The sequence below is a fragment of the Leptinotarsa decemlineata genome, unplaced genomic scaffold (assembly GCF_025532065.1).
Source record: "Leptinotarsa decemlineata unplaced genomic scaffold, Ldec_3_MD MMD2_tig00001064_RagTag_RagTag, whole genome shotgun sequence".
Lineage (NCBI taxonomy): Eukaryota > Metazoa > Arthropoda > Insecta > Coleoptera > Chrysomelidae > Leptinotarsa > Leptinotarsa decemlineata.
This window is the reverse complement of record NW_027412558.1, coordinates 2,490,532-2,511,788: the sequence shown is the minus strand read 5'-3', so window position 1 is coordinate 2,511,788 and position 21,257 is coordinate 2,490,532. Positions and strand designations below refer to the sequence as shown.

Here is a 21,257-nt window from a genome sequence, read left to right as displayed (position 1 = left end):
TGCAACAGTTTTATCAAGAGAAAACGCCAAAAGTATACTGAGCAGAGACAGTGAATAACTTTTGGAGATCAAAGAACTTTTGAAACGCGCTTATATACTTCTTCTTCTTGTATTTCATTTTTGTTTATGTTCAAGTTTTAAGGTTAACATTAACCTATCATCCTCTAAAACATATCTGTGCTCATTCCCACAATTTAAATATGTGTAGAACAGATATAAACATTATAAATTTTAAGGAAAAATTTCCCGAAATAAAGAGATCATTGGAAGATGCTAGGTTCATCAGTTTCGATTTAGAATTTAGTGCCTTGTATCCTCTAAAAGAGTACTCTCCCAGGTAAGCACCTGAGAACCAGATTGTTTTTTTTGCTGATCCAGGTATTTCAGTATTTTTGACACCCCTTCGGAAAGATACCGCAAGTTACGAAAAATTATGGAACATGTCGTACCCATACAAATTGGAATTACAGCTTTCACCTGTGATCTTACAGATAACTGCTTCCGGGGCAAAATTTACAATTTTTACCTCCTACCGCCATCATTCCCAACGATTCACAAAAATTTTCTGTTCGACCCTGGCGCTGTAAAATTTTTAGCATTCCATGGTTTCGATTTTAATCAGGTATGATTTTCAGAAAGAATAGCCCTTGATTTGCTTGAGATGTACAACCTAGTCTAGAAACTGCTAAAGTAATAAAGCACAAAGCTCACAGTCATTTCTTGAAATTAGATATGAGTAAATTGAATTCAGAAGGAACATCCAAAGCTATAGAAGCTATCATACCTGGAGCTCAGCTTTATTCCAAACGCGGACTTTTTATTCATATTTATTGGCATCAGTATCCATTTTTTAAGAGACTGAAGTAAAAATTCCTACAACGAAGATGATGCATTGACTGTAGTCATATGGCAGTCTACTAGAGAATCCCCCAAAATTGTTTTTCAGAACATGAGCAGTGCAATACAGCTGATCTAAAAAAATCATTCAAGGTTCTGTTCTAGAGCCTGTATTATGTTTATTTCATTTCAGTAATATTGTTGTTTGTAAAAACATCAAAAGCATGTTATATCCAGATGATGCATTCCTTAATGCAAGAAATACCTGCTATAAACCAAAAATTGTTGGTGAATGTTGAGAATCACATGTTAAAAGGTAAGACCCCGTGAATTCTAAGCTTGTACAAGTTTTGACTTCTGAGGGTTTGAGGGGGAGTAACAGCTGCTTAACGGAAATCAGATTGTGACGTTACAACTTCGTATTCTCTGGTAATTTTGTTAGGAATGATTATTGACAACTACTAACTATTTACTAAAGAACTTTTGTTCGATCGGTAGCCAGTCGGTTTGATGTGGGTGCTTTTTCACTCACTCGAATTGACCGCCGTGTTGGTCGGTGGTTCCAGCCCCAGGCTGAACGATCACTATTCATATTTTCTTAATTTGCTGGTAACATTTTGGAATCAGTAACATTTGCAAACTTACTATGGCAGTTTTCTGACATGGCTCTACATACAAATGTTATCAATTCTTCATCAGTTTGTTTTTAGTTTGCATCCGTAGGTTTACCCTTCTTGAGCAGTCCTGAAGAAGAAACCCTCAGGAAAAAGTTGAAGCAGGGTACCATCACAAACGATGTGGCTGAATCGAAATTGGAATTGAACTCGCTCTTCTTTGAAGTACGCAAAAAAGTGAGAGAATGGTACAAGGTTGCAAAACACGGAGACAAACTTTCTCTGCCTGAGATATATGATAAATTTTGGAACAGTTATGAAATGCTTTATTTCATACATAAACGCTTCAGGTGCAAATTTTCGAAGGTGTGGACTTTTGTAGATGAGAAGAACAAAGATTTTGTTTTACAGAAACTCACTGTCGAAGAGTGTGCAAAGCTGGAGGCATCGCAAAACTTGGAAGAGGAGCTTATCTCCCAGCTTTTAGGCTTCACGCGGGTCTTTCGACTTTTAGTGTCCCTTAAGAAACCAATTGTGGGACATAATTGCTTCCAAGATTTATTTCTGATGGTCCACAGCTTCGACAGCCCATTGCCTTCCTCTTACAGTTGTTTTAAAAAACGTATGAACCAACTTTTTCCCATTATTTTCGATACGAAACATATCTCTCGTGCAATAAAATTAGAAGTTCCTCTTCGTAAGAGATGGCATGACAAAGGTTTGGACTTCCTTTACCGGTTTTTCAGCCAAGACGTGGGACGGTTTTTGGTGTACGATGTACCTAAATTAGAGCACGCGAACAACGGCTATGTTGAAAAGTACCATGAAGCTGGTTGGGACTCGTACTGTACAGGGTATATTTTTTTGTGTATGGCATTTTGGGCGTTGAACAGAAACTACTCTGGGTTGAGACCGTTTGTGAGCCCCCATCTTATTCAGGCCCTCGAAGAATTCAAGAACAAGATAAATGTTATTAGGTGTTCTGTTCATTGTGTAGTAAGTAAATCACAGTTTTGAAGCCTACATTGATTCTATTGTGAGTTTTCTGAATGTATCTCTGGAAGATGAATTCAATCATCTTTGTAGGGGACAAGAAAAACTCATACCTTTTCAATTTTACAAATTCTAGGAAAAACAGTTTTTGTAACAAAATGTAACAAAATGATCTTTCAAGATGAAGAAATTTTGCATTCATTGAAACCAATTTTTCCCAGACACTTTTTCCCAAAAACATTGTTTTGGAAGGTTTTGACAGCTTGATTGGATAGAATCCTACTTAAAAAATCACCCAAGTCATAGTAACAGATAGTATCAAATCAGACAGTCTCATTACAGACATGGGTTGCCCCAGGAATCTATAGTAGGGCCTATTCCGTATTTAGTATTCTATAATGATATCTACAATACATGAATAACTCCTAATTATTCCTACGCTGATGACAGAACACTATTATCTCATGAAAATTTAGAAGATCCCAAGTAATTATGCATCAGAACAACAAAATAATTCAATTATATTATATTTTGTAATGTTAAGAAAACAGTATATCAATTTTTTTCTATCAAACTCAAAAATGTTTAAAATCTAATATATGTGGTGAAATTTTTCAAATATAATCAACCCTTTGTCAGTGCAAATTATGTGATATGCAATATCTCTGTCTCTATTGAAATGAATAATTAAATTCCTGTGAGAATTCTCTAAAATCATGCGTGGTGATAACTTCTACATATTGAAACAGTTTCCCATGAAATTTTTAATTTGACAAAGGAAAAGCTTGAGATATTTTTTCATTGAAACTTTAATGACGAAAACCATTATATTTGATGGTATCTAACTATAATAGATTCCAGATTATCATGTTCTTCACTGACTCCTTTGAAAAAAGGTTCCCTTTTTTTTGTAGAAATTTATACATGAATATCATGATTTGAACTGATGACTTCTATGAGAACACATTTTTTGTGAATAAAAAAGCTATACTTCGTAATACTATTGATACAACAAAACTTGGACTTTCAACAAAAATATGCAGAAAATTCTGCCAAATTTGGGGTCTATTTGATAGAGAACTATTCCATAGAGAAGTTGTCAATATGAGCATACGAGTACAATTTTTTTTTTCTTTATTTATTGAAGATTTTATAGAATCAATATAGATTAGGTATAGCACATTAATTTTTCTTCAAATCTTACTGTCATTCATGTTACAGAAACTTGATGGTGATGATCCTAAACCCATTAAGCCTCCATTTTTGGTCCTGCAATCCAACATCAAGCGCAATTTAAGCATATATCAGGTAAGAGTTCCTGAAAAGAATATCGATTTTCAGAAATATTTGCCATTTTTCGGTGGTACTTCCATTTAATATAGAAACCTGTAGATCTATTTTAGGATTGTATTTGTCAATATCTGCTGCTGCTGTTGGAATGCTTATTCCAGCATGGTCAAACAATTTGAGGAAATAGATAAGATAAGATATTTATTGACCTTTGAAAATTACAAAAATGTTTACATGATAAATTCACAACATAATTGTGTAGGTACGTCAAGACAGAGGTGTAGATATAAAAATGTATATAAAATTTGTAAAGCTATGTAAATAATATTCGAAATGACATCTTTAGTAGTACAAAATTCTCTGTCTAAAATTATATTTATATCCGTGAGGTTTCGTGGAAGAATGTTATGATTGTGAATGTTGAAATCACCAATAACTTATTTTTCGGCACATTCGCTGTAAAGTGACAGATCTGTACATGATGGATATGCAAACAAAACCTTTCTAGAAATTATGCTTGCTTAGATACTGAATATTTTGAAATAAAAACGTTCATCTCTCCCAAAATCCCTACAATGTAGGATTTGATGAATGCCTCTCAGGGAGCAGCTACTTTCCCGGCTAATACTACGATGAACATTGAATTATATCCAACAGACATCAATGTGGGTTACTCCACACAGATGTTTCTCATTCATCTAACAGCAGTTTCACTGGAAATTATCAAGTACACCTCCTACGGTCCGGTTTGGTGTATTACCCATCGTCATTGCATATTGATTCTTTCATCTTAGAGAAAAATTTGTTAACTAGTAACAGCCCCATCTCGTGGACGAAGCCACGAATATCTGTCGGATATAATCCAATGTCCCTCATGGTAGTAACCGGGAAAATAGTTGTTTTTCGGAAGGCATTCACCAGATCTCACAGTGTAGAAACGTTGAGAGAGACGAATGTCTGTATGACTCGGCGCACTGGCCCCAGGCAGTGGAGGCACATAGGATGATTTGGAGTAGGGTGATCCAGTTTGGCCCACTTATCTGGTCTATCCGCTTGTTATAACAGGTATCCTGTAACTAACGCGTGTTTGGTGGATCTTGCCAGTAGAGCTGTGTCGTCCGCGTAGCGTTTGGGGATAGAACTGCGCCTTGTGGGACTCCTGATTCCAGAAGTCGCGTAGCGGAGAATTCATTTCCTACTCTGCATCGGTCGGTCAGCTAGAAAAGAATCGCTCTGGTGTGGTAACCGTTGCCCAGGTTGAAACCTTCAATCGCATAGTCAACCACTCTCAGAGCTTGATGTTCCGTACAGTGTTCTGACCGGAAACATTCATTCGGTTGGAGTCTTAGTTCGTCGGTCTGGTCATAAATGCATTGCTAGGCTCAGCTGTTCTTAAAGGACAAGACTGAGTGAGGAAAGACGATAACATCTCCACTTACGAAGACGCCATCTATAGGATCAACAGAGAACTCAAGACTCGAATATTCAAAATGAACAAGGCTCCACAAGTCGGTCAGTTATAAAAAAAAAAAACTTCGTTCTCGGTCTTTCACTGCAAGGCAACCGGTTGCAAAACAGAGGTCCAACAGCTTGGCTTGGCTTTACAACTGACTGTTTTGGGGAGCCTTGTTCATTTTTGATATCCGGGGATTTAGTTCTCCCATAGATGGCGTCAGTTGAATCGGGGAAGAATCAGAGAAAGCACATTTGATATTGTTTATAATGACGGATCATATAATTTCTGAGGTTAGCGCGCTTACTGTGTTCGCCAATGATTTGGATAATAAATTGATTTAATATTTAATTCTAATTTCACCATAATTTTGACACTTTTATCATCATTTATTGTGATTTTTCAAACAACAGTTATATCCATGTCCAATAACACTTATTATTAACGACTTTGTTACTGTAATGATCCATGAAGATTTATGACTGTATATCTAGGAAAACGGCGAGAAACTTTCCCCATACGAATTTATTACACATCTGATGAATTATATAAGGAATCTGAACGATTTTAGAGGTCGCGACGTTCGAAATTGTCACCGAATGCTTTTGGCGGGTTCCAAAAATTTCGTTTTCTAAAAATAGTTTGGCGAACGAAATCATCTCCGAGTTATATTTACTCTTTTGCACAGCACAATACATTTGCGAAGATATTTTGCAGTAATTTATAGCTGTTGTTAAATCACGACACGGTGTTTTTGAAAAACATCAAGCGTTTTTTCAAAGAGGGGTTATTGTACGAATGCCACGTTCAAAAAATTGTTCTGCATTGACGAACTTTTTTCAAGATAGAGCAGGATAGAACTTCTATTCTTGTAAACCAACATTATGCATTAACGGGCAGTTCTTGAAAATACTTCGGAGGTGCTTTGAAACACACTATACTTTTACAACGACCATTCATAACCTCCACTGACTCATAAAAAGATATTTATTGTTCTGGAGAATTGAAAAACAAATTTTTTTTTTGTTCGAAGGTAGAATTTGAACATCAGATGTAGAATTATTCCAACAAAAGACGTCTTCAAAGAGAATGGATACAGCGAAGGAGAGTGCGAACATTAATAAAATCTGGCTACCTGTTCTTAAAGGTATACAAAAAAGGTCAGGTAGTCTAATTGAGAGAAACCAAGCCAGGCTCACAAATACTAATATGAATCAATCATCTTAGTTAATGCGTTTGGAACAACGGGAACAACAACTTGAGCACAAACTTGGGCACTGCGATCGTTACCACATCGCCTTCGATAACGTCTACCGCAATAGTAGACGAAACGTCAGCCTGCAGCTTCCACGCAGTATATCTCTGAAATCATTAGATACATGGTTGTAAAAACATACACAGTATGTGTGACTATCACTAACCAAGATTTTTTTCTACATCTAAATATATCCCCCCAAACCACAGGTTGTTCACGTCACAATTCTGAACTGGCTAGCAAAAACCTTTCCCCAGAAAACCGTCACCTTGGTAGTTTTGAAATATGCTTATTTGATTCATTGATTGTTTCAGGTGTCAAACATGTTGAGCGGACTAGGATTTTTTGAAATTCGTACGTTTCCATTCCACAGAGGAAGATATTTGATTGCCACCGATAATGACCAAACGTAAGTAAAACTATATATAATACATATACGAAGTCTGTTGAAAAAATAAAGTGAACGTTTAAATTTCGCGGGCTCTTAACATTCGGTAAGGGATTTTTTTATTGAAGTGATAACTTCTTATAGGAAGGTAAACTGCTTCGTGACGTAACGCGTAACGGCACCAGTCTGTTTGGCTTCCCTCTTACGCATACGTCAGTGACAGGCAGGCTCCTCCTCTCTCACAGTAATCTACAGCGTTAGACGTATTTTGGACAGACGTTTCTCTCCCCTCTCTTCGCATGACTCAGTGTTTAGTGTGCGATAGACATATATTGTTGACAGTGAACATATAACCTAAAACTACCACCGCTTTTGAGAGTGATTAAAAAAAAATTGGTGGAACAAGCAGAAGATGATCCTGGGAACAGTACGGAATCTCCTAACGAAAGGTAAGTTCAATAATATAGTATAATATGATTTATCAATAACAAGCACTGCCGCAACGGCTGTATTTTGAATTTCTATATATCTTTAGCGTTTCTGAACGCCATCAGTTTCATTGAGTTCATTTCAAATAAAAGAGGAATGTTACTTTTTACAATTGATTGTCAAAACCTCAATGCTCATAGTCTCGATCTTATTGACTCGGTCACTCGAGGTTGTAATATTCTTTTATTATGTGAGACATTGCTTAAAAATGATGATACTAAAATTATTCCATCTTTTAAACGTATTGTACAACTTGAGCGTGAAAATATAACAGCTGGAGGCGTAGCAAGAATTGTAATTAAGAATAAAATATATTTCATAATCAATAAAAGATTTTATTAATAAATAAACTTTCCTTACATTATCATAATAATATACATACAATTTAAGTAAGTAATAGTTGAACATTTCAAATATTAAATAGTTCAATTTAGATAAAATATTGACAGTGGTATACGGTGATTGTACTCTTGAGCCAGAAAAAATGTTCACAAGCTTTCCACAAAAGGTGGAGAAAATGTGAACAACGACGCTCGCCCGGGAGAAGCAATACGAAAAAAGAAGCAAAACAACATCGTAATCATGCCTCAGCTACCGTATTCACAGATTTGTCCCCTCATGACTTTTTCCTGTTTCCAAGATTGAAGAGGTTCATGAAAGGACGGCGTTTTGCGACAAGTGAGGAGATGAATACCGAATCGCCAAGAAAGCTCAAGGACATACCAAAAAATATTTGACAAAACTCAGGAGGGAACTACTTTGAAGAGGACCAAATAGAAATCGATGAATGAGTAAATATTTTTGAACAGAAAGCGTATTTGATTGAAATGTGTTGCATAAATAATTTCAAATCTCTTCTTGGAAACAATCTCATAACTATTATCCCCAAACTATCCATCCGGTTTCACAAATGTTTCAAACTCTGTCTTATCAGGGAATAAATTGTATAGTATAACAACTGTTCACAGTTTCCTCTTTGAACAAAAGTCTACATTTTGCAGTTGAAGTTCTGCCAAATTGGCAGTTCACTCGGAGATGAATCAATTTTTATTATTAAAAGTGAAGGATCGAGAAGCAAGCTTCATTATCAAGATAAATATAAATCTGGATTCTCATCGAGATTATTTGACATTATCTACCAAAGCAGATTTCTATTTTGAAAGTTAGCCCTGATATCTAAATCATTATCAGAGTTGCCTTTAGATTTTGTGATGGTTATGATAGAATGTCCTATGAAAAGTTATTCAAATTGATATTCGTGTTCAAGATTTCAATAAGTGTTACACATTTGCTAATTCGTTTTACTGGCGAGAAAACTGAAGTAACCATTTTAATTCACACACTAAGTATAATTTACTAATGATAACATAGGCGTTCTGTATCTGTAGAATAGGGAGGATTAGTGTAAGTTCACAGCACTTAGGCCACATGTGACCCATTCTACATCCTCCCGAGAAGTTGTCCTCCTAGGACAGGTCTCTGGAAGACATCTCCTTTATATCGATAGGTGTAGGCCAAAACTCGCCGAACACACACTCTCTTATTGACGATAACTCTGGACACTCCGTACATGCCTGACAGTCTCATCTTCCTGTTCACACATCCTGCACTGTCTACTAGCCCCATATTATGGAGGTGTTTCCTTAGTTGAAGTGGCCAGTCAGAAATCCTACTGTAAGGCGTAGATTTTTCCTGGTCATCGTCAGATATTTCTTCGGCGCCAACTTCCCAGGGTCACCCAAGGTGATCCTGGCAAGATTACATCCTTTGATTTCATCCCATCTCTTTAGTGATTGAGCATGGGTGTGACGTTTGACTAGTTCAGCAATTGTTGAGGTCATCAGGCCGTAGATGTCAGATGTCACTGGGTCCTAAAATTCTTAGTCCAGCCGCTTCCTTGGCTAAAGAGTCGGCAATGCGATAACCTCTACTTCTGTCGTGCCCTTCAACCCACCTCAGGATAATATTATTATCTATCGAGGCTTTGGCTAAATATTGGTGGCACTCTAGTACTAGCCCTGAGGTAACACGTTGTGTGTTCAACGCTAATAGGGCTTGTCTGCTGTCAGTGCAGATTGTTATGTTATAGTCAGGACTATATCATAGACGATGTCAGACAGCTGTCAAGTTGACAAATTGACAAATTTTCGTTGTGCTAATTTCGAAGTGTAGCATCTATCTTTCGAGATGGAACAAGTTATAGAAACGATTTTCAGTTTTACGAAAGTTCGTAAGCCAAAAGAAGCAGGTCTGGCTATAATGTCAACTATTATAAAATACTATGAAATAAGTAGTACCGAACTAGTGGAAGGATATAAATTCTTTGCAAAGAGAATGGACTTGAATTTGAGAAACAAAAACGTCTAATTCATCGTCTTATCGACTCCGACTCTGACATCAGCGATCTGGTCAGCGACGATATTATGTCGGGCGAAGAAAGCCAAGAATCAAAGGCCCCGAAAAGGAGAAAAAAGAGCCAGATACGGCTCGACAAATAAAACAGTTAAAACCCGCCAAAGCCAAAATCAAATAAAACTACACCCGCCTTATCACAAAAGCCGGGCGTGGCACTGGAAGATCAAATTCAAAAGCCCACTCAGAAAAATAAGTCGGCAAATATAGAGGAAACAGAAGTCCCGCCACCTGACTCAATGGAAGTAGGCGACGAAGAACTAGTAAGAGACGCGCAAAAGAGAAGTGGAAAGCTTTTAACACGATTGCTGCTGCGCAAAACATCTCCATATTGCGGGCGGTGAACACAACAGATGGAATTAAAGTCCATCTTAAAAATACAGATGATTATAGGAGAATTACTCGGATCCTCGATCAAGAGAAAATACCCTATCACACCTATACAATGAAAAGCGAAAAACCACTCAGAGTAGTTTTTCGCGGGGTCCCGGAAACCATAGAGTGTGACGACATCAAGACTGAACTCCAGGGCAAAGGATTTGAGATCCTTTCCGTAGCCCGCCTGAGTAGAGCTAACAAGGTACCGATACCGTTCGTGCTTGTTTTAGTTCCAAGGAGCCAAAACAAAATATATGAGATCACAGAAATTCTAAACGTGCGTGTAAGCGCCGAAACACAGAAACCGAGAAACCGAGCAGGGCAATGTTACAGATGCCAAAAGTTTGGTCAAACGCAACGCAACTGTAAAGCAGTTCAAGCCTACGTTAGATGTGCCGGACGGGACATGACCAAGGAATGCAAAAGACCTAAAAACTCGGCCTTGCGATGCTTTAACTGCAAGGGAGAACACCCAGCGAGCTTCCATAAGTGCCCAGAACGCCCTCAAAATAAAAGCCTCAGATAGGCCGAACGAAAACAGACAGACCACACACCCAAGGCCTGTCGGAAGAAACTCAATCAGGAGTGACGTCCCGTACGCGAGGGCCGTTTATCGTCAGAGAACGCCTGCAGCTCTCCCGAAGGTTTCCCAACGGCCTTAGGACAGCTGCAGGCGCTTCTAGTGAAGTTTCCGGTACTGCAATCCATGCTTGCCGAAAAATAAAAAAAGAAACAGTGCCTAAACGGCCGCAAAGCCAAAGAAGTACGCTGCGACCTCTACACACAGGGCAAAGAGCCAAAAGAAGACGACAGAGGACCATGCAATCCCCTGCCGCCCCGCCACAGGAACCCAAGAAAAACTCAAACAGCCGAAAGGATAAGGGCCCATAAATCTGACTTGAACAAGATAACGAACAGGGCTATATCGTTAATTCAAGTTCTTTTTTTTTAAGGACAAAACACAGGTAATAAAGCACCTAATCGTAACGTCATTGAATTTTGAGTGTGTGAGTTTTCTTGTTATTTTCAGTTGAAACAACAATTTTTCAATGCAGATACAATTTCTATTGCCGCGTAATCCCTCTATTGTATTTCTCTCAAGGCTGAAATTGACTGATAGCTTTAGAAGACCGGACTCGTGACACTTCTAGCTCCGCGATAAAAAATGATCTATAAAAATAGTCAGGAAAAATCTAATTTTCGCCTTACGTCTCCTTCAATCTCAACAATAAAACGGTCGTTTTCGTGACAGGAAAATTAATTCTTTTCAGAAAGCTATTAAACACCCAGCGTTCTTAATGACGTACTAAACAGAATGCGACTTTGGATTTCGGCCGCCTTGAAAATTATTCTCTGCGTTAGTGTATCGTGTTATAAATCGCAATAATATTTTTACGGTTGTTTGTGGTCGTAAATCGGTTGATTTATAGCGTGGTTACAATTTGAGAAAACCTACCGTTGTTCTGCTACACTTTCTGTTGACGTTTAGAGAAACATAGGGAAACTCATCATTCAGATACGACATCTGGCGGAAATATTAAAACTACGCCAAATGGTAAGAAACACAGGCCTGTCAGCTGTCATTTACAAATCGTTTCGATTTCGTGTGCTTTCCGTTTGGGAAAGTACTTCATTTTATGTATTCACCAGTTATTTGTCCAACTTTATTGTATCACCTTCAAAGTAGAACCCTTACGAAATAGTACAATTACGCCAACGAACAACCCAATCATCAAAACATTTCCTTTACTTTAACGATGTTGAGTTCAGTTCCCAAAACATTTTGTGCTTTCTTTTACTTTCTCAGCTTTCTGAATTTGTCGTTTTGAGATAAGCCAGTTTGATCCTGTGGGATTAGAGAGGGCATCATTTCACCAAGGACTACTATAATCAGTACAATCATTTCATCCAAGAGGTCTGACCATAGTCCACGAAATTCGAATTGTAAATCTTGATATTTTATTCGTTATCAACCTGAATCTGCCCGAAGGCGAGGAATGGATAGTTCCAATAAATTCGGCACTCCTCATTCCCCACAACGGATTCAATGGTGCGTAAAACAGTACATGTCTCGTCATTACCGCATGAGTGCCGAGAGTATAGTATAGCACACTTGTGGCCGCAATGCGTCAATGGTTAAGAGCTGAAACCGCATATATTGGACATACCCTGTTTTCTCTAAAATTGATAGTATTACTGATACAAAAAAAATAAGAAATAAACTCACCGCAGGCGTTGTTCCTAGTCTTGTGATAAAGGACTGTATCGTCGTTCTCTCTATACCTCTAATTAGCATATTCAACTTAATTTTATCAACTTGTGCCTTCTCTGAGCAGTGGAAAACGGCTTGAATTTGCCCGATATTAATAAAAGGTGGCTTCAGCGATATCACAAACTACGGGCAATTTCAATTTCATGTAACTTTTCTTAACACTTCGAGATATGTGTGCAAAATGTTATGTACTCCCATATTCAAAAAGTTATTTCTCCTACTCAGCATGGTTTCGTACAACAAAGATCATGTATGAAAAATCTTGCATGTTTGAATCAATATCTCTGTACGTACCTGGGCAAGCAAAAACAAGTCGATATTGTTTATTTAACTTTCAAAAAGCCTTCAATCAAATAGACCATTACGTTCTTCTCAGCAAATTGACAAAATTGGGACTCTCCAACCAACTGCTTACTCTAATTGAATCATATCTAGTTAACAGAAAACAATTCGTCGAATATGAATCTTTCAAATCGGCCCAGTACGTAGTTACATCTGGGGTACCACAAGGTTCTAATCTTGGACCTCTTTCATTTTTAATTTTCATTAATGACTTGGCAACCTCTTTGAATATTCCTAGCCTACTATTTGCAGACGACCTGAAACTATATTATAAAATCGACGACATTACTGACTGCCAACGTCAACATGAATTAGATGTAATCAAACTTTGGTGTAATAATAATCGTCTACAACTAAACGTATCCAAATGTAAAATAATATCATTTACAACAAAAAAGCGAACTTTAATGTACGAGTATTCGAATTTAAGGAATATGACTGCTGATGCAAATAGGATGCTTGGATTCATTTACAGAAATGGCAAAAACTTCAAAAGTATTGTCACCTTAAAATTGCTATATTTCGTGTATGCCAGATCTAAGTTAAAGTATGACTCTGTGTTATGGAATCCAGTTTACAACTACAATAAAAAATCAATTGAGAGCGTACAAAGGAAATTCCTAAAATACTTATGTCTGAAAGTTGATGGTCAATATCCCACGAGAGGCATGGATCATAACATATTGTTGACACGATTTGATATGACATCTTTGGAAAATAGGAGAGTTATCCTTGGTATAAAATTCCTGCATAAATTACTAAACAACAATATTGACAGTACGGTTTTTTTACCCGAGATCAGGTTCTTAGTACCAAGAAGTGAAGGTCGACACAATCTGAAATTCTATTGCGAAGCATCACGCACAAATGTTATGCTACGATCACCATTGAATTCCATGTGCAGTAGCTTCAATAACATCTGTGAACACTGCGATATTCATTTCGATTCTCTGAATGCCTTGGTATCTTTTATCCACAATCACTTTTAATAATACTATAAATAACTTTTGTGTCAGTACTGTTACATTGCATGATTTATTACTTTTTATGTTATATACTCAATTTTTCATTTCTCTTTGAAATTCTACTTAAACGAATATTTTATATATACTTTATTTTGGCATTTACTTGTATACATTTCTATATTCCATTATTTTTAATATTTATTCCACATATACTCTGTAATAATAGCATTTCCTGTAACTGGTACTCCTGTTGGAAATGAATCGCTTTTTTTACCAGTAAATTCCAGTAAGGAATCCTTATACCAATCACTCCAAACTCAAAAGTCCACACGATTTAGGGAAATGACTCACATCATCTGATTATGTTGTAGTTGGGATAATGTAGAACCTGGTTGGGATAATGTAGATTGAATACAACTTCATAAGGCAATACCTTTCCATGAATTGTTTTTGTCAGTTCGGGTGATGCTTGGAATATTCCCAAATGAAAGTAGTCTCACGCTCAATTTTTAAAAGAATTTCTTTATCTCAAATTGATTTAAATGTAGGATGTAGGTATAGACAACTTCCCAATCAGTTAATTGGTGATAAATGTGAACACAAACGCCTTACTTTTCGTCCCCTCACTGCTAGCTGTATACTCACCACGGCTTGAAAATTCGTTGATCATTTATAGTAAGTGAAGTTTCACTTATTCCAAGTTTAAATGTAAATTTAATTCTGTTCTTTGCGTTATTTGAAAATCAAATCTACGGCATACCCTGTATTAACGACTACTGAATAATTTTCTAACAAAAAAATGTATTTCCTGTCACGTGCCTTTCTCACACAACTTCCCACGTGGACCGGGAATTGATCGAATTTTTCATAGATCAACTAAGAATGGTGTCCAAGTAAAATAAACATTGTTTATTTATTGGAATGTCCGCAAAATTAAAATTACACTCACATTTTGGCTTATACTTCATTTACGATTTGTTAATGACCAGATATTGACCAGATATTGAAATATGTTCAGGGTGATCTTGAAATTATAAACCTATTATATAATGCAATGTGAAAAATATTAAAGTTATTTATAGATCAGTCGAGCGAACAACGAATTGTCATTGTAACTTCAACTTCATAAAACGCAACCCTCAGTTTTTATATTCAATATCGAGAAGGATGGAATTATGACGTATTTTTCAAGATTTTTTCAAAGGTATAATACCTGTATTATAAACGATTATTGCAACAAATTCTGATGAAGAACTGCCAGATCGTTACTTCGAGTTGATTTTTCAAATCAGAATCATTTTTTATTACCCTAATATCCTGTGTTCTTCAGGGATCTGTCCTCGTACCGCTCCTATTTGCCATTTATACTGAGTCGTTTTGAAAGTTTCTTTAAGCCTGTGATTGCTCAAGAATTGATATTAAATGAAAATAAGGATATGCCATAATTTTTTGAGAAACTGCATAGAAGTGGGAAAATTTTAAACATCCAATGTAATTTCTTATATGTTAGCAGAAATGTTTTCATCAATGTCAAAAACAATATACTTTCTTTAATTTCTGATATTGAGCTTTCTTTTGTTGTTTATGTATATGTCAAATTGGATATTCCTTGTTACTGAATGAAATCTGTTCTGGAATAATATATATTCATTTAATGGTCATGATGATACAAACATACTCCAGATTCGCTAGATTATCTACATTATCACAAAATTCGTCTATCTTCTTAGTAGTAGGTATAAAATTATAAAACAATACATAATTACATAATACATAAATTCCTCCGAGAGATGACTATTTATAGGTTTAGCGAGAGATGACTATTTGGCGGGAGTTTGCCATTTTTCGCTTGATTATGGGTTTCCATATGTTGCGTATCTCTACGCTAGCTTGGATGAATACATTCTAGGACCACATATATGAGGCTTCTTTGAATTTCCTTCTAAACCAGTGTTCCTTCTTGTGTATGATCTCAGCTTGGGACCACGCCATATTATGTTGATGGGTCCAAACAATCTCTGTTATTCATGATTTGCTGGTTTCCCCTCGCTGTGTGTGTTTCTTGTGTTCGGTAATGCAAACTTTCAAAGGCCTCTTAGTTTCACCGATATAGGATATTTCGCAGTCACAGGGTATCCGGTAAATGCAATTCTCGTTTCTCGTTTGGTGGCCTGGTTTTCGTGAGGCTGCTACGGATAGTGTTTCCGGATCTGAAGCAGATTCTGACGTTGTACTTGGACCCAATTCTTCTTATCCTTTCCGATAATCCTCTGATGTAGGAAAATGCAAGCACTGGCTGTGGCAGTTTCTCTTCCTTATGAGGCTTTTGCTGTCTTTTAGCAAAAGTCAGTTCCACCATCGCTTTGGAGTATCCATTCCGTTAAAGATCATTTTTGATGTCTAGTTCCTTCTTGAGACATTCCGAAAGCACGGTGGTTCAGATACTGTCCCGTATGAGTGGGTTTTCGGTATACAGACGTTTCTCACTTAATGTCGGTCCTCTTCACCAATGGCAACTCTTTGTGGACTTTCTTCTCCATTGTCAAAGTGATGGATGGTCTTACGCTGTTGATGTGTTTCAGGAAGGCTTCTAGTTCAGTACTCCCATGGTTCCATATTATAAAGGTGTCGCCAACGTATCCCAACCAGAATCGGGACTTCTTGTGGGCTTCTTCAATGGCCAGTGTTTCAAACCACTCCATAATGAACGAGTTGGACGGTAGTGTGAATAAGAATAACTTTCATACGTTTGTTTTAGCGGTATTGTATATTGTATATCATTATGAGTGAATGACCAACGATAGGAATTAGTTCAATGTGGAGGAGTGGACGAAAGACCTTTGGACCTAAAATTGAAATTGTGCAAGACGTAATGGAATCGGGTCTTGTTATATCGGTATAATAGAAACCAATATTCAACTGATGTGTCCAGTCTGATGTTTATTACTTCACGGGGTCCTAGATTATTACTGTAAGCAGACAAATATGGCTTCCCAAACAGACATAAATGAAGGTTCAAGTATTGCAAATTCCGTAAAATATGCTAAAATTCAAATAAGTCTTCAATCCAAAAATAGATAATAAAATTGCAAGCTAGCGTCGGACACAAGTTAAATTTAGAAAAAAATTGGCATTAGTCGCGTAGTCGCAAAATTAATTAAGAACAGGTGGAATCGAACTTGTCCCGTCCAATATAAAGCGACATACAATGTTCAATATCAAGCATAACCAAGGCCCAAGGCCCACACTTGAAATAATTAAGGAGTCTATTAATTATCGGATTCTTTTGGAGCATAAAGAAAGGATTGTGACGTAACTCAGTATATTCGTAGTGTTCCAATAATATAACACGAATCACAACCAATTATTGCCCCAGTTGGCAAAAAAACTGAAAAGGCTGATGATAATGAACTTGGTTGGAAGAAGGCAGAGATAGTCAACCTCTTGCCACTGGTCTTACTATTCTTTTGAGTACTCACCTATTTGTAGATTCTCCGAAACAGCATATATATACCCACAATTTTTCATGTGTCAAAAACATTCTCCGATTTTGTTTGCCGTGGTCTGCCTGGTGTTTCGTCAACTACTGCGGTAGGCATTATCAAAGGCGATAAGGTAAAGCCCGACTGGCTACCGCAGGATGGTAGATGGTAGCGTAGGATAGTAGCCAGTCGACCGTTGTGTGAACCGGTGGTTTAAGCCGCGAGGCCGGACGATCGATTTTCACTTGCTATCTTCCAACACGTATTAGGAATCACATTTTAAGACCTCGTTAGTCTTTAGCTCGCAGAAGTTTCGACTTTTGAGATTCGTAGTTGATAGGGGGGCGACCGCTAGTCGACGGAAACACAGATTTTAACAGATAATACAGTGGGTAATGATGGGAGCTGTCAGAAGAATATCTGAAAGTGATAGTATTCCATTCCGTTGACGCCTCAAATTATAGTAGCCAACAAGTAAAAAAAATTGCCACAAATATTATAATGGCTATAGATGAGAGTTTAAAGCATCCTGACGGCGACTCCAACATCAAAAATTTCCCATCATGTAAAGATTTTGAGTTATAGTAATTTTTATTTTATAAAAAATCACATAGGGAAATATAAGATCAAAACAAGAAAAAAAACAATATATTATGAGGGCAACAGACTTTATTTATAATACACATGAAAAAACATGGAGTCTTTTGTGCATAACCTTTCTGCAAATGTTGACTTCCGTTTATTTGTTTCATCGTTTTCCCTCATAAGGAACCAACAATAATCCCCTATCATTGCTACATCCCATCTGCCTTGGTAACGTTGCTCCATTGTCAGTATGTCTTGGTGGAACCGTTCTCCTTTTTCGTCACTGACAGCACCCAAATTTTCTGGGAAAAATTCAAATGGGAGTGCAAGAAATGGATTGTGAGAGACATGTGTTTCGTAATTTTCTACTTTCTTGTTCCCTAAAAACTCCAAAACAATTATTTTGAAAAAACTCCCCGCAGCTAATTCAAAATTACTAAATTTTTGATCAAACTGTTCATCACTTAGTAGTTTTCTAATTTGTGCTCCAACAAATATACCTTCGTTGAGCTTTGTATCACCTAATTTTGGAAAAACGTGTTTAAGAAGTCATCACCTTCTGTGTCTAATGCTTTTACAAAATGTTTCATTAACCCCAGTTTAATGTGTAATGGAGGTAACAAAACATTTTTGGGATTAACAAGAGGTATATTCTTTACGTTAGCTTGACCTGGCAGGCCATTCTTTTACTTGGTAATGGCTCTGTGTTGCCCTACTGCTCCAAAGGCAAAGAAAACAGCGAAACTTCGTAAATCCGGCCTGAAGACCTAGTGATAGTCCTATGATTTTTAGGTCACCACATATTTGTCATTAATACGTATTATAATTTATTGCATTTAGAATGAGTGACATACTTTCGTGTGTTTCCTTCATGGCAACCGCATGTGCAAGAGGAATAGAGGGTCTTTTGTTACCATTAAAAGCAGAACGGCTTTTAAACTTGTTTTAGACGAATCTATAAATAAACGCCATTTGTCCGGGTTATGTGCAAATCCATTACACCATTTGGATTTACACAAACACGAATTTTATCCTGCATAGTAAAAAACGAGGATAGCTCATGGTTACGGTTCCTAAATATTGTAACTTTGGTTTTAGGGAATAATAAATTCCATTGTTGTAATTTACACCTTGTTCGATTGAATGGGGTGCTATTCCTCCACTGTCGGGAAAATGAGGAACGTCTTTTTCTGGCACATCATGGGGACCTGTCTTGTCATCATACATTTCCAAAACTTTCTCCAAATTTGCCGGGTGTGTTGGAACTGGTAAACCTCCTCCATTAAGAACCGGCCTTCTTGCAGAAGGAATATCCGGATATACAATTTTGTGTTTGGTCTTTCTTGAAAAACCAGACACGTCTGTCATGCAAAAGTAACAGTCGTTGTAATGATTGGAACTGCAAAAGGCATAGAAGAGCGTTTGCCATTTAACCAGTTACTTAGATTTGCTGCTTGGCAACATACGTGAGGAGCCCCGATCCGGATCTTGATCACCAACAACACATCCAAAATACTTATGGTAAGCTCTTCGGTCATTTGATTAATTGGCCGTTTCTGCGATTTAGGAGTAATAGCAAAAACTATCTGCAGGATTAACGCAGCTACGTTTCTGTAGTTTGGGCATTTTTGTACTATTGCGTATATACTTCGAGTTCAAATATGTATAATACTGCGTTTACAGGGGTCAACTTATTTTATTCACAAAGATAATACTTATATTTGCGTGTTTGCTCAACTTATTTCTCTAATACTAACTCACCACTACTCGCGTTAAACCAATATTGATGATTCGATTGTCAAACTGCTCCTTCTATAGCGGCTCCGTATTTCTGGTATTTTCTGGAAACTTCTATTATCGGAAGTTCGAGAAGCGGCGTTACAAGTCAAATACAGCGAAAGCAGATTCGAATACTGGGCAGAGCCGCTGTGTTGCCAGATTTTAAACAATTTCCTTAGTTTAGGGGAAAAGCAAATTTGGAATGTCGTTTCCATTGAATTTTTGTAAAAAAAAAATCATAACTCAAAAATCTTACGTGTTGTGTATGTGTGTTTCGACCGAGCGAGTAGCTGTAATGTAAATTCATACACGTACAGTGTATTGAAGTCAAATCGAAGTTCCCAAAAACACCTTCCTACCAACAGTCCATTTGCAATTATCATATTTTTGTCACTTCGATTTTTTCCTGCTAATTTCAAATCCGACACGTCTGTCCACTATCCATTTCATGTAATGTAAACAAAAGCCACCATGATTGATGGGAGTGATCTATTTTAATATCTTGATTGTGTTTCAACAACAGATACAACTAATTACCGATCTATTTATGAACTAGTGTCTGTGTTTTAGTTTCGCAGTCGATCGTTTATCTTCTTGAATTTTACAGCGCCAGAAAAATTCACGAAGAATTTCTAGGCGACGAAGAATTTACAATAACGGAGTACAGTTGGTGGCAGCATTCAGTGGGAGCCAACGTTTGCAAATTGTAAGTATCCAATAACAAATTTTCATATGAAAAATATCCGTGCTTTGAAGAGTTCTAAGAAAGCACAACTACTCCACAAGCTGATAATTTGAAATTTCGCGGGCAATTTCAGTACATTCCAGATACCTACTATTGTCAGGGCCGCACTTGCCTACTTGTATTCACAATGTTATATTCTGAATAGCTCTGATTGTAGAGTACTGTCAGTAGCTCTAAAATAGAACTTCGAAAGTCAAATGTGCCATATTTCCTTCTATCATTTCAATTATTTTATTTAATATGTTTTTAACAAATTGTGAAGCTGATGCTTTTTGAGAGATTTCATATATTTTTTTTTCAGTACCGGCGTTGTGGCAACTAGTTTTCTTCTAGTATTGGTAGCGGATACATTAATAACCAAGTATAGGTGATGAGATTGTGCCTAATATAATTAGTATTGGACTGACTTGTTATTTTTTATATCTTTTCTCACTTACTGTTTTCACCAAGATATTTTATAAATAAATATAAGAAATAAACTATTTGTTATTTAATGTACATGTTTTTTTGCGCTATGGAAAGCACCATAAACTGAATTCTATAAAAACTCGAGGAGGATAAAGCTAAAATACCCTGTGTGGTAGAGTCTAAGTAACTGGTGATTCCTACAACTGAAATCATAAGGAAGAAATTGAATACTTCCGGCCATAACGTGAGCTGCTGTACAAAACTCTTCAGAATTGGATAAAGAAGCTAGGATTTAGATTCAAAATAATAAAGAAACGTCAGGCAGGTATGGAAAACAGAAGAATAATGGAATTGCGTAACAAATACTTAGAACAAATAACTAAATATAGACAAGGACAACGGCAAATTTTCTATTTGGAGGAACTTGGTATATGACTCTTACAACATAGTTACGAAAGGGTGAACTGATGGTTCGAGAATGTGTACGCCTAACATGCCTGCAAACGAAGGATCACGAATAATCATTGTGCATTACGGAGGAAGTGAAGGATGGGTTCTGAATTCTTTGAA

General features: G+C 36.9%; 1 protein-coding gene across 2 annotated transcripts; it reads left to right on the top strand.

Annotated features, from left to right (window-relative positions):
- The first annotated feature begins 115 nt into the window (after positions 1-115).
- LOC111510263 (pre-piRNA 3'-exonuclease trimmer) lies at positions 116-20,773 on the top strand. 2 transcript variants are annotated; one of them, XM_023166176.2, is made up of 7 exons: positions 116-337; positions 388-622; positions 1,548-2,447; positions 3,666-3,752; positions 6,757-6,851; positions 20,142-20,240; positions 20,581-20,773. In XM_023166176.2, the coding sequence occupies exons 1-7, from the start codon at positions 201-203 to the stop codon at positions 20,648-20,650; spliced, it is 1,623 nt and encodes a 540-aa protein (XP_023021944.2). In that variant the 5' UTR covers positions 116-200; the 3' UTR covers positions 20,651-20,773. The 2 variants fall into 2 exon arrangements, with proteins under 2 accessions (XP_023021944.2, XP_074031639.1); XM_074175538.1 differs by lacking the exon at positions 1,548-2,447 and having other exon boundaries at positions 117-337.
- Positions 20,774-21,257: the final 484 nt, after the last annotated feature.

Bases quoted from the DNA above. Each gene is read 5' to 3' on its own strand.
- LOC111510263 (XM_023166176.2), top strand. From the start codon at position 201: ATGTGTAGAACAGATATAAACATTATAAATTTTAAGGAAAAATTTCCC. The intron at 623-1,547 runs GTATGATTTTCA...GTTTGTTTTTAG, and splicing joins ATGGTTTCGATTTTAATCAG to TTTGCATCCGTAGGTTTACC. The intron at 6,852-20,141 runs GTAAGTAAAACT...TGAATTTTACAG, and splicing joins GCCACCGATAATGACCAAAC to CGCCAGAAAAATTCACGAAG.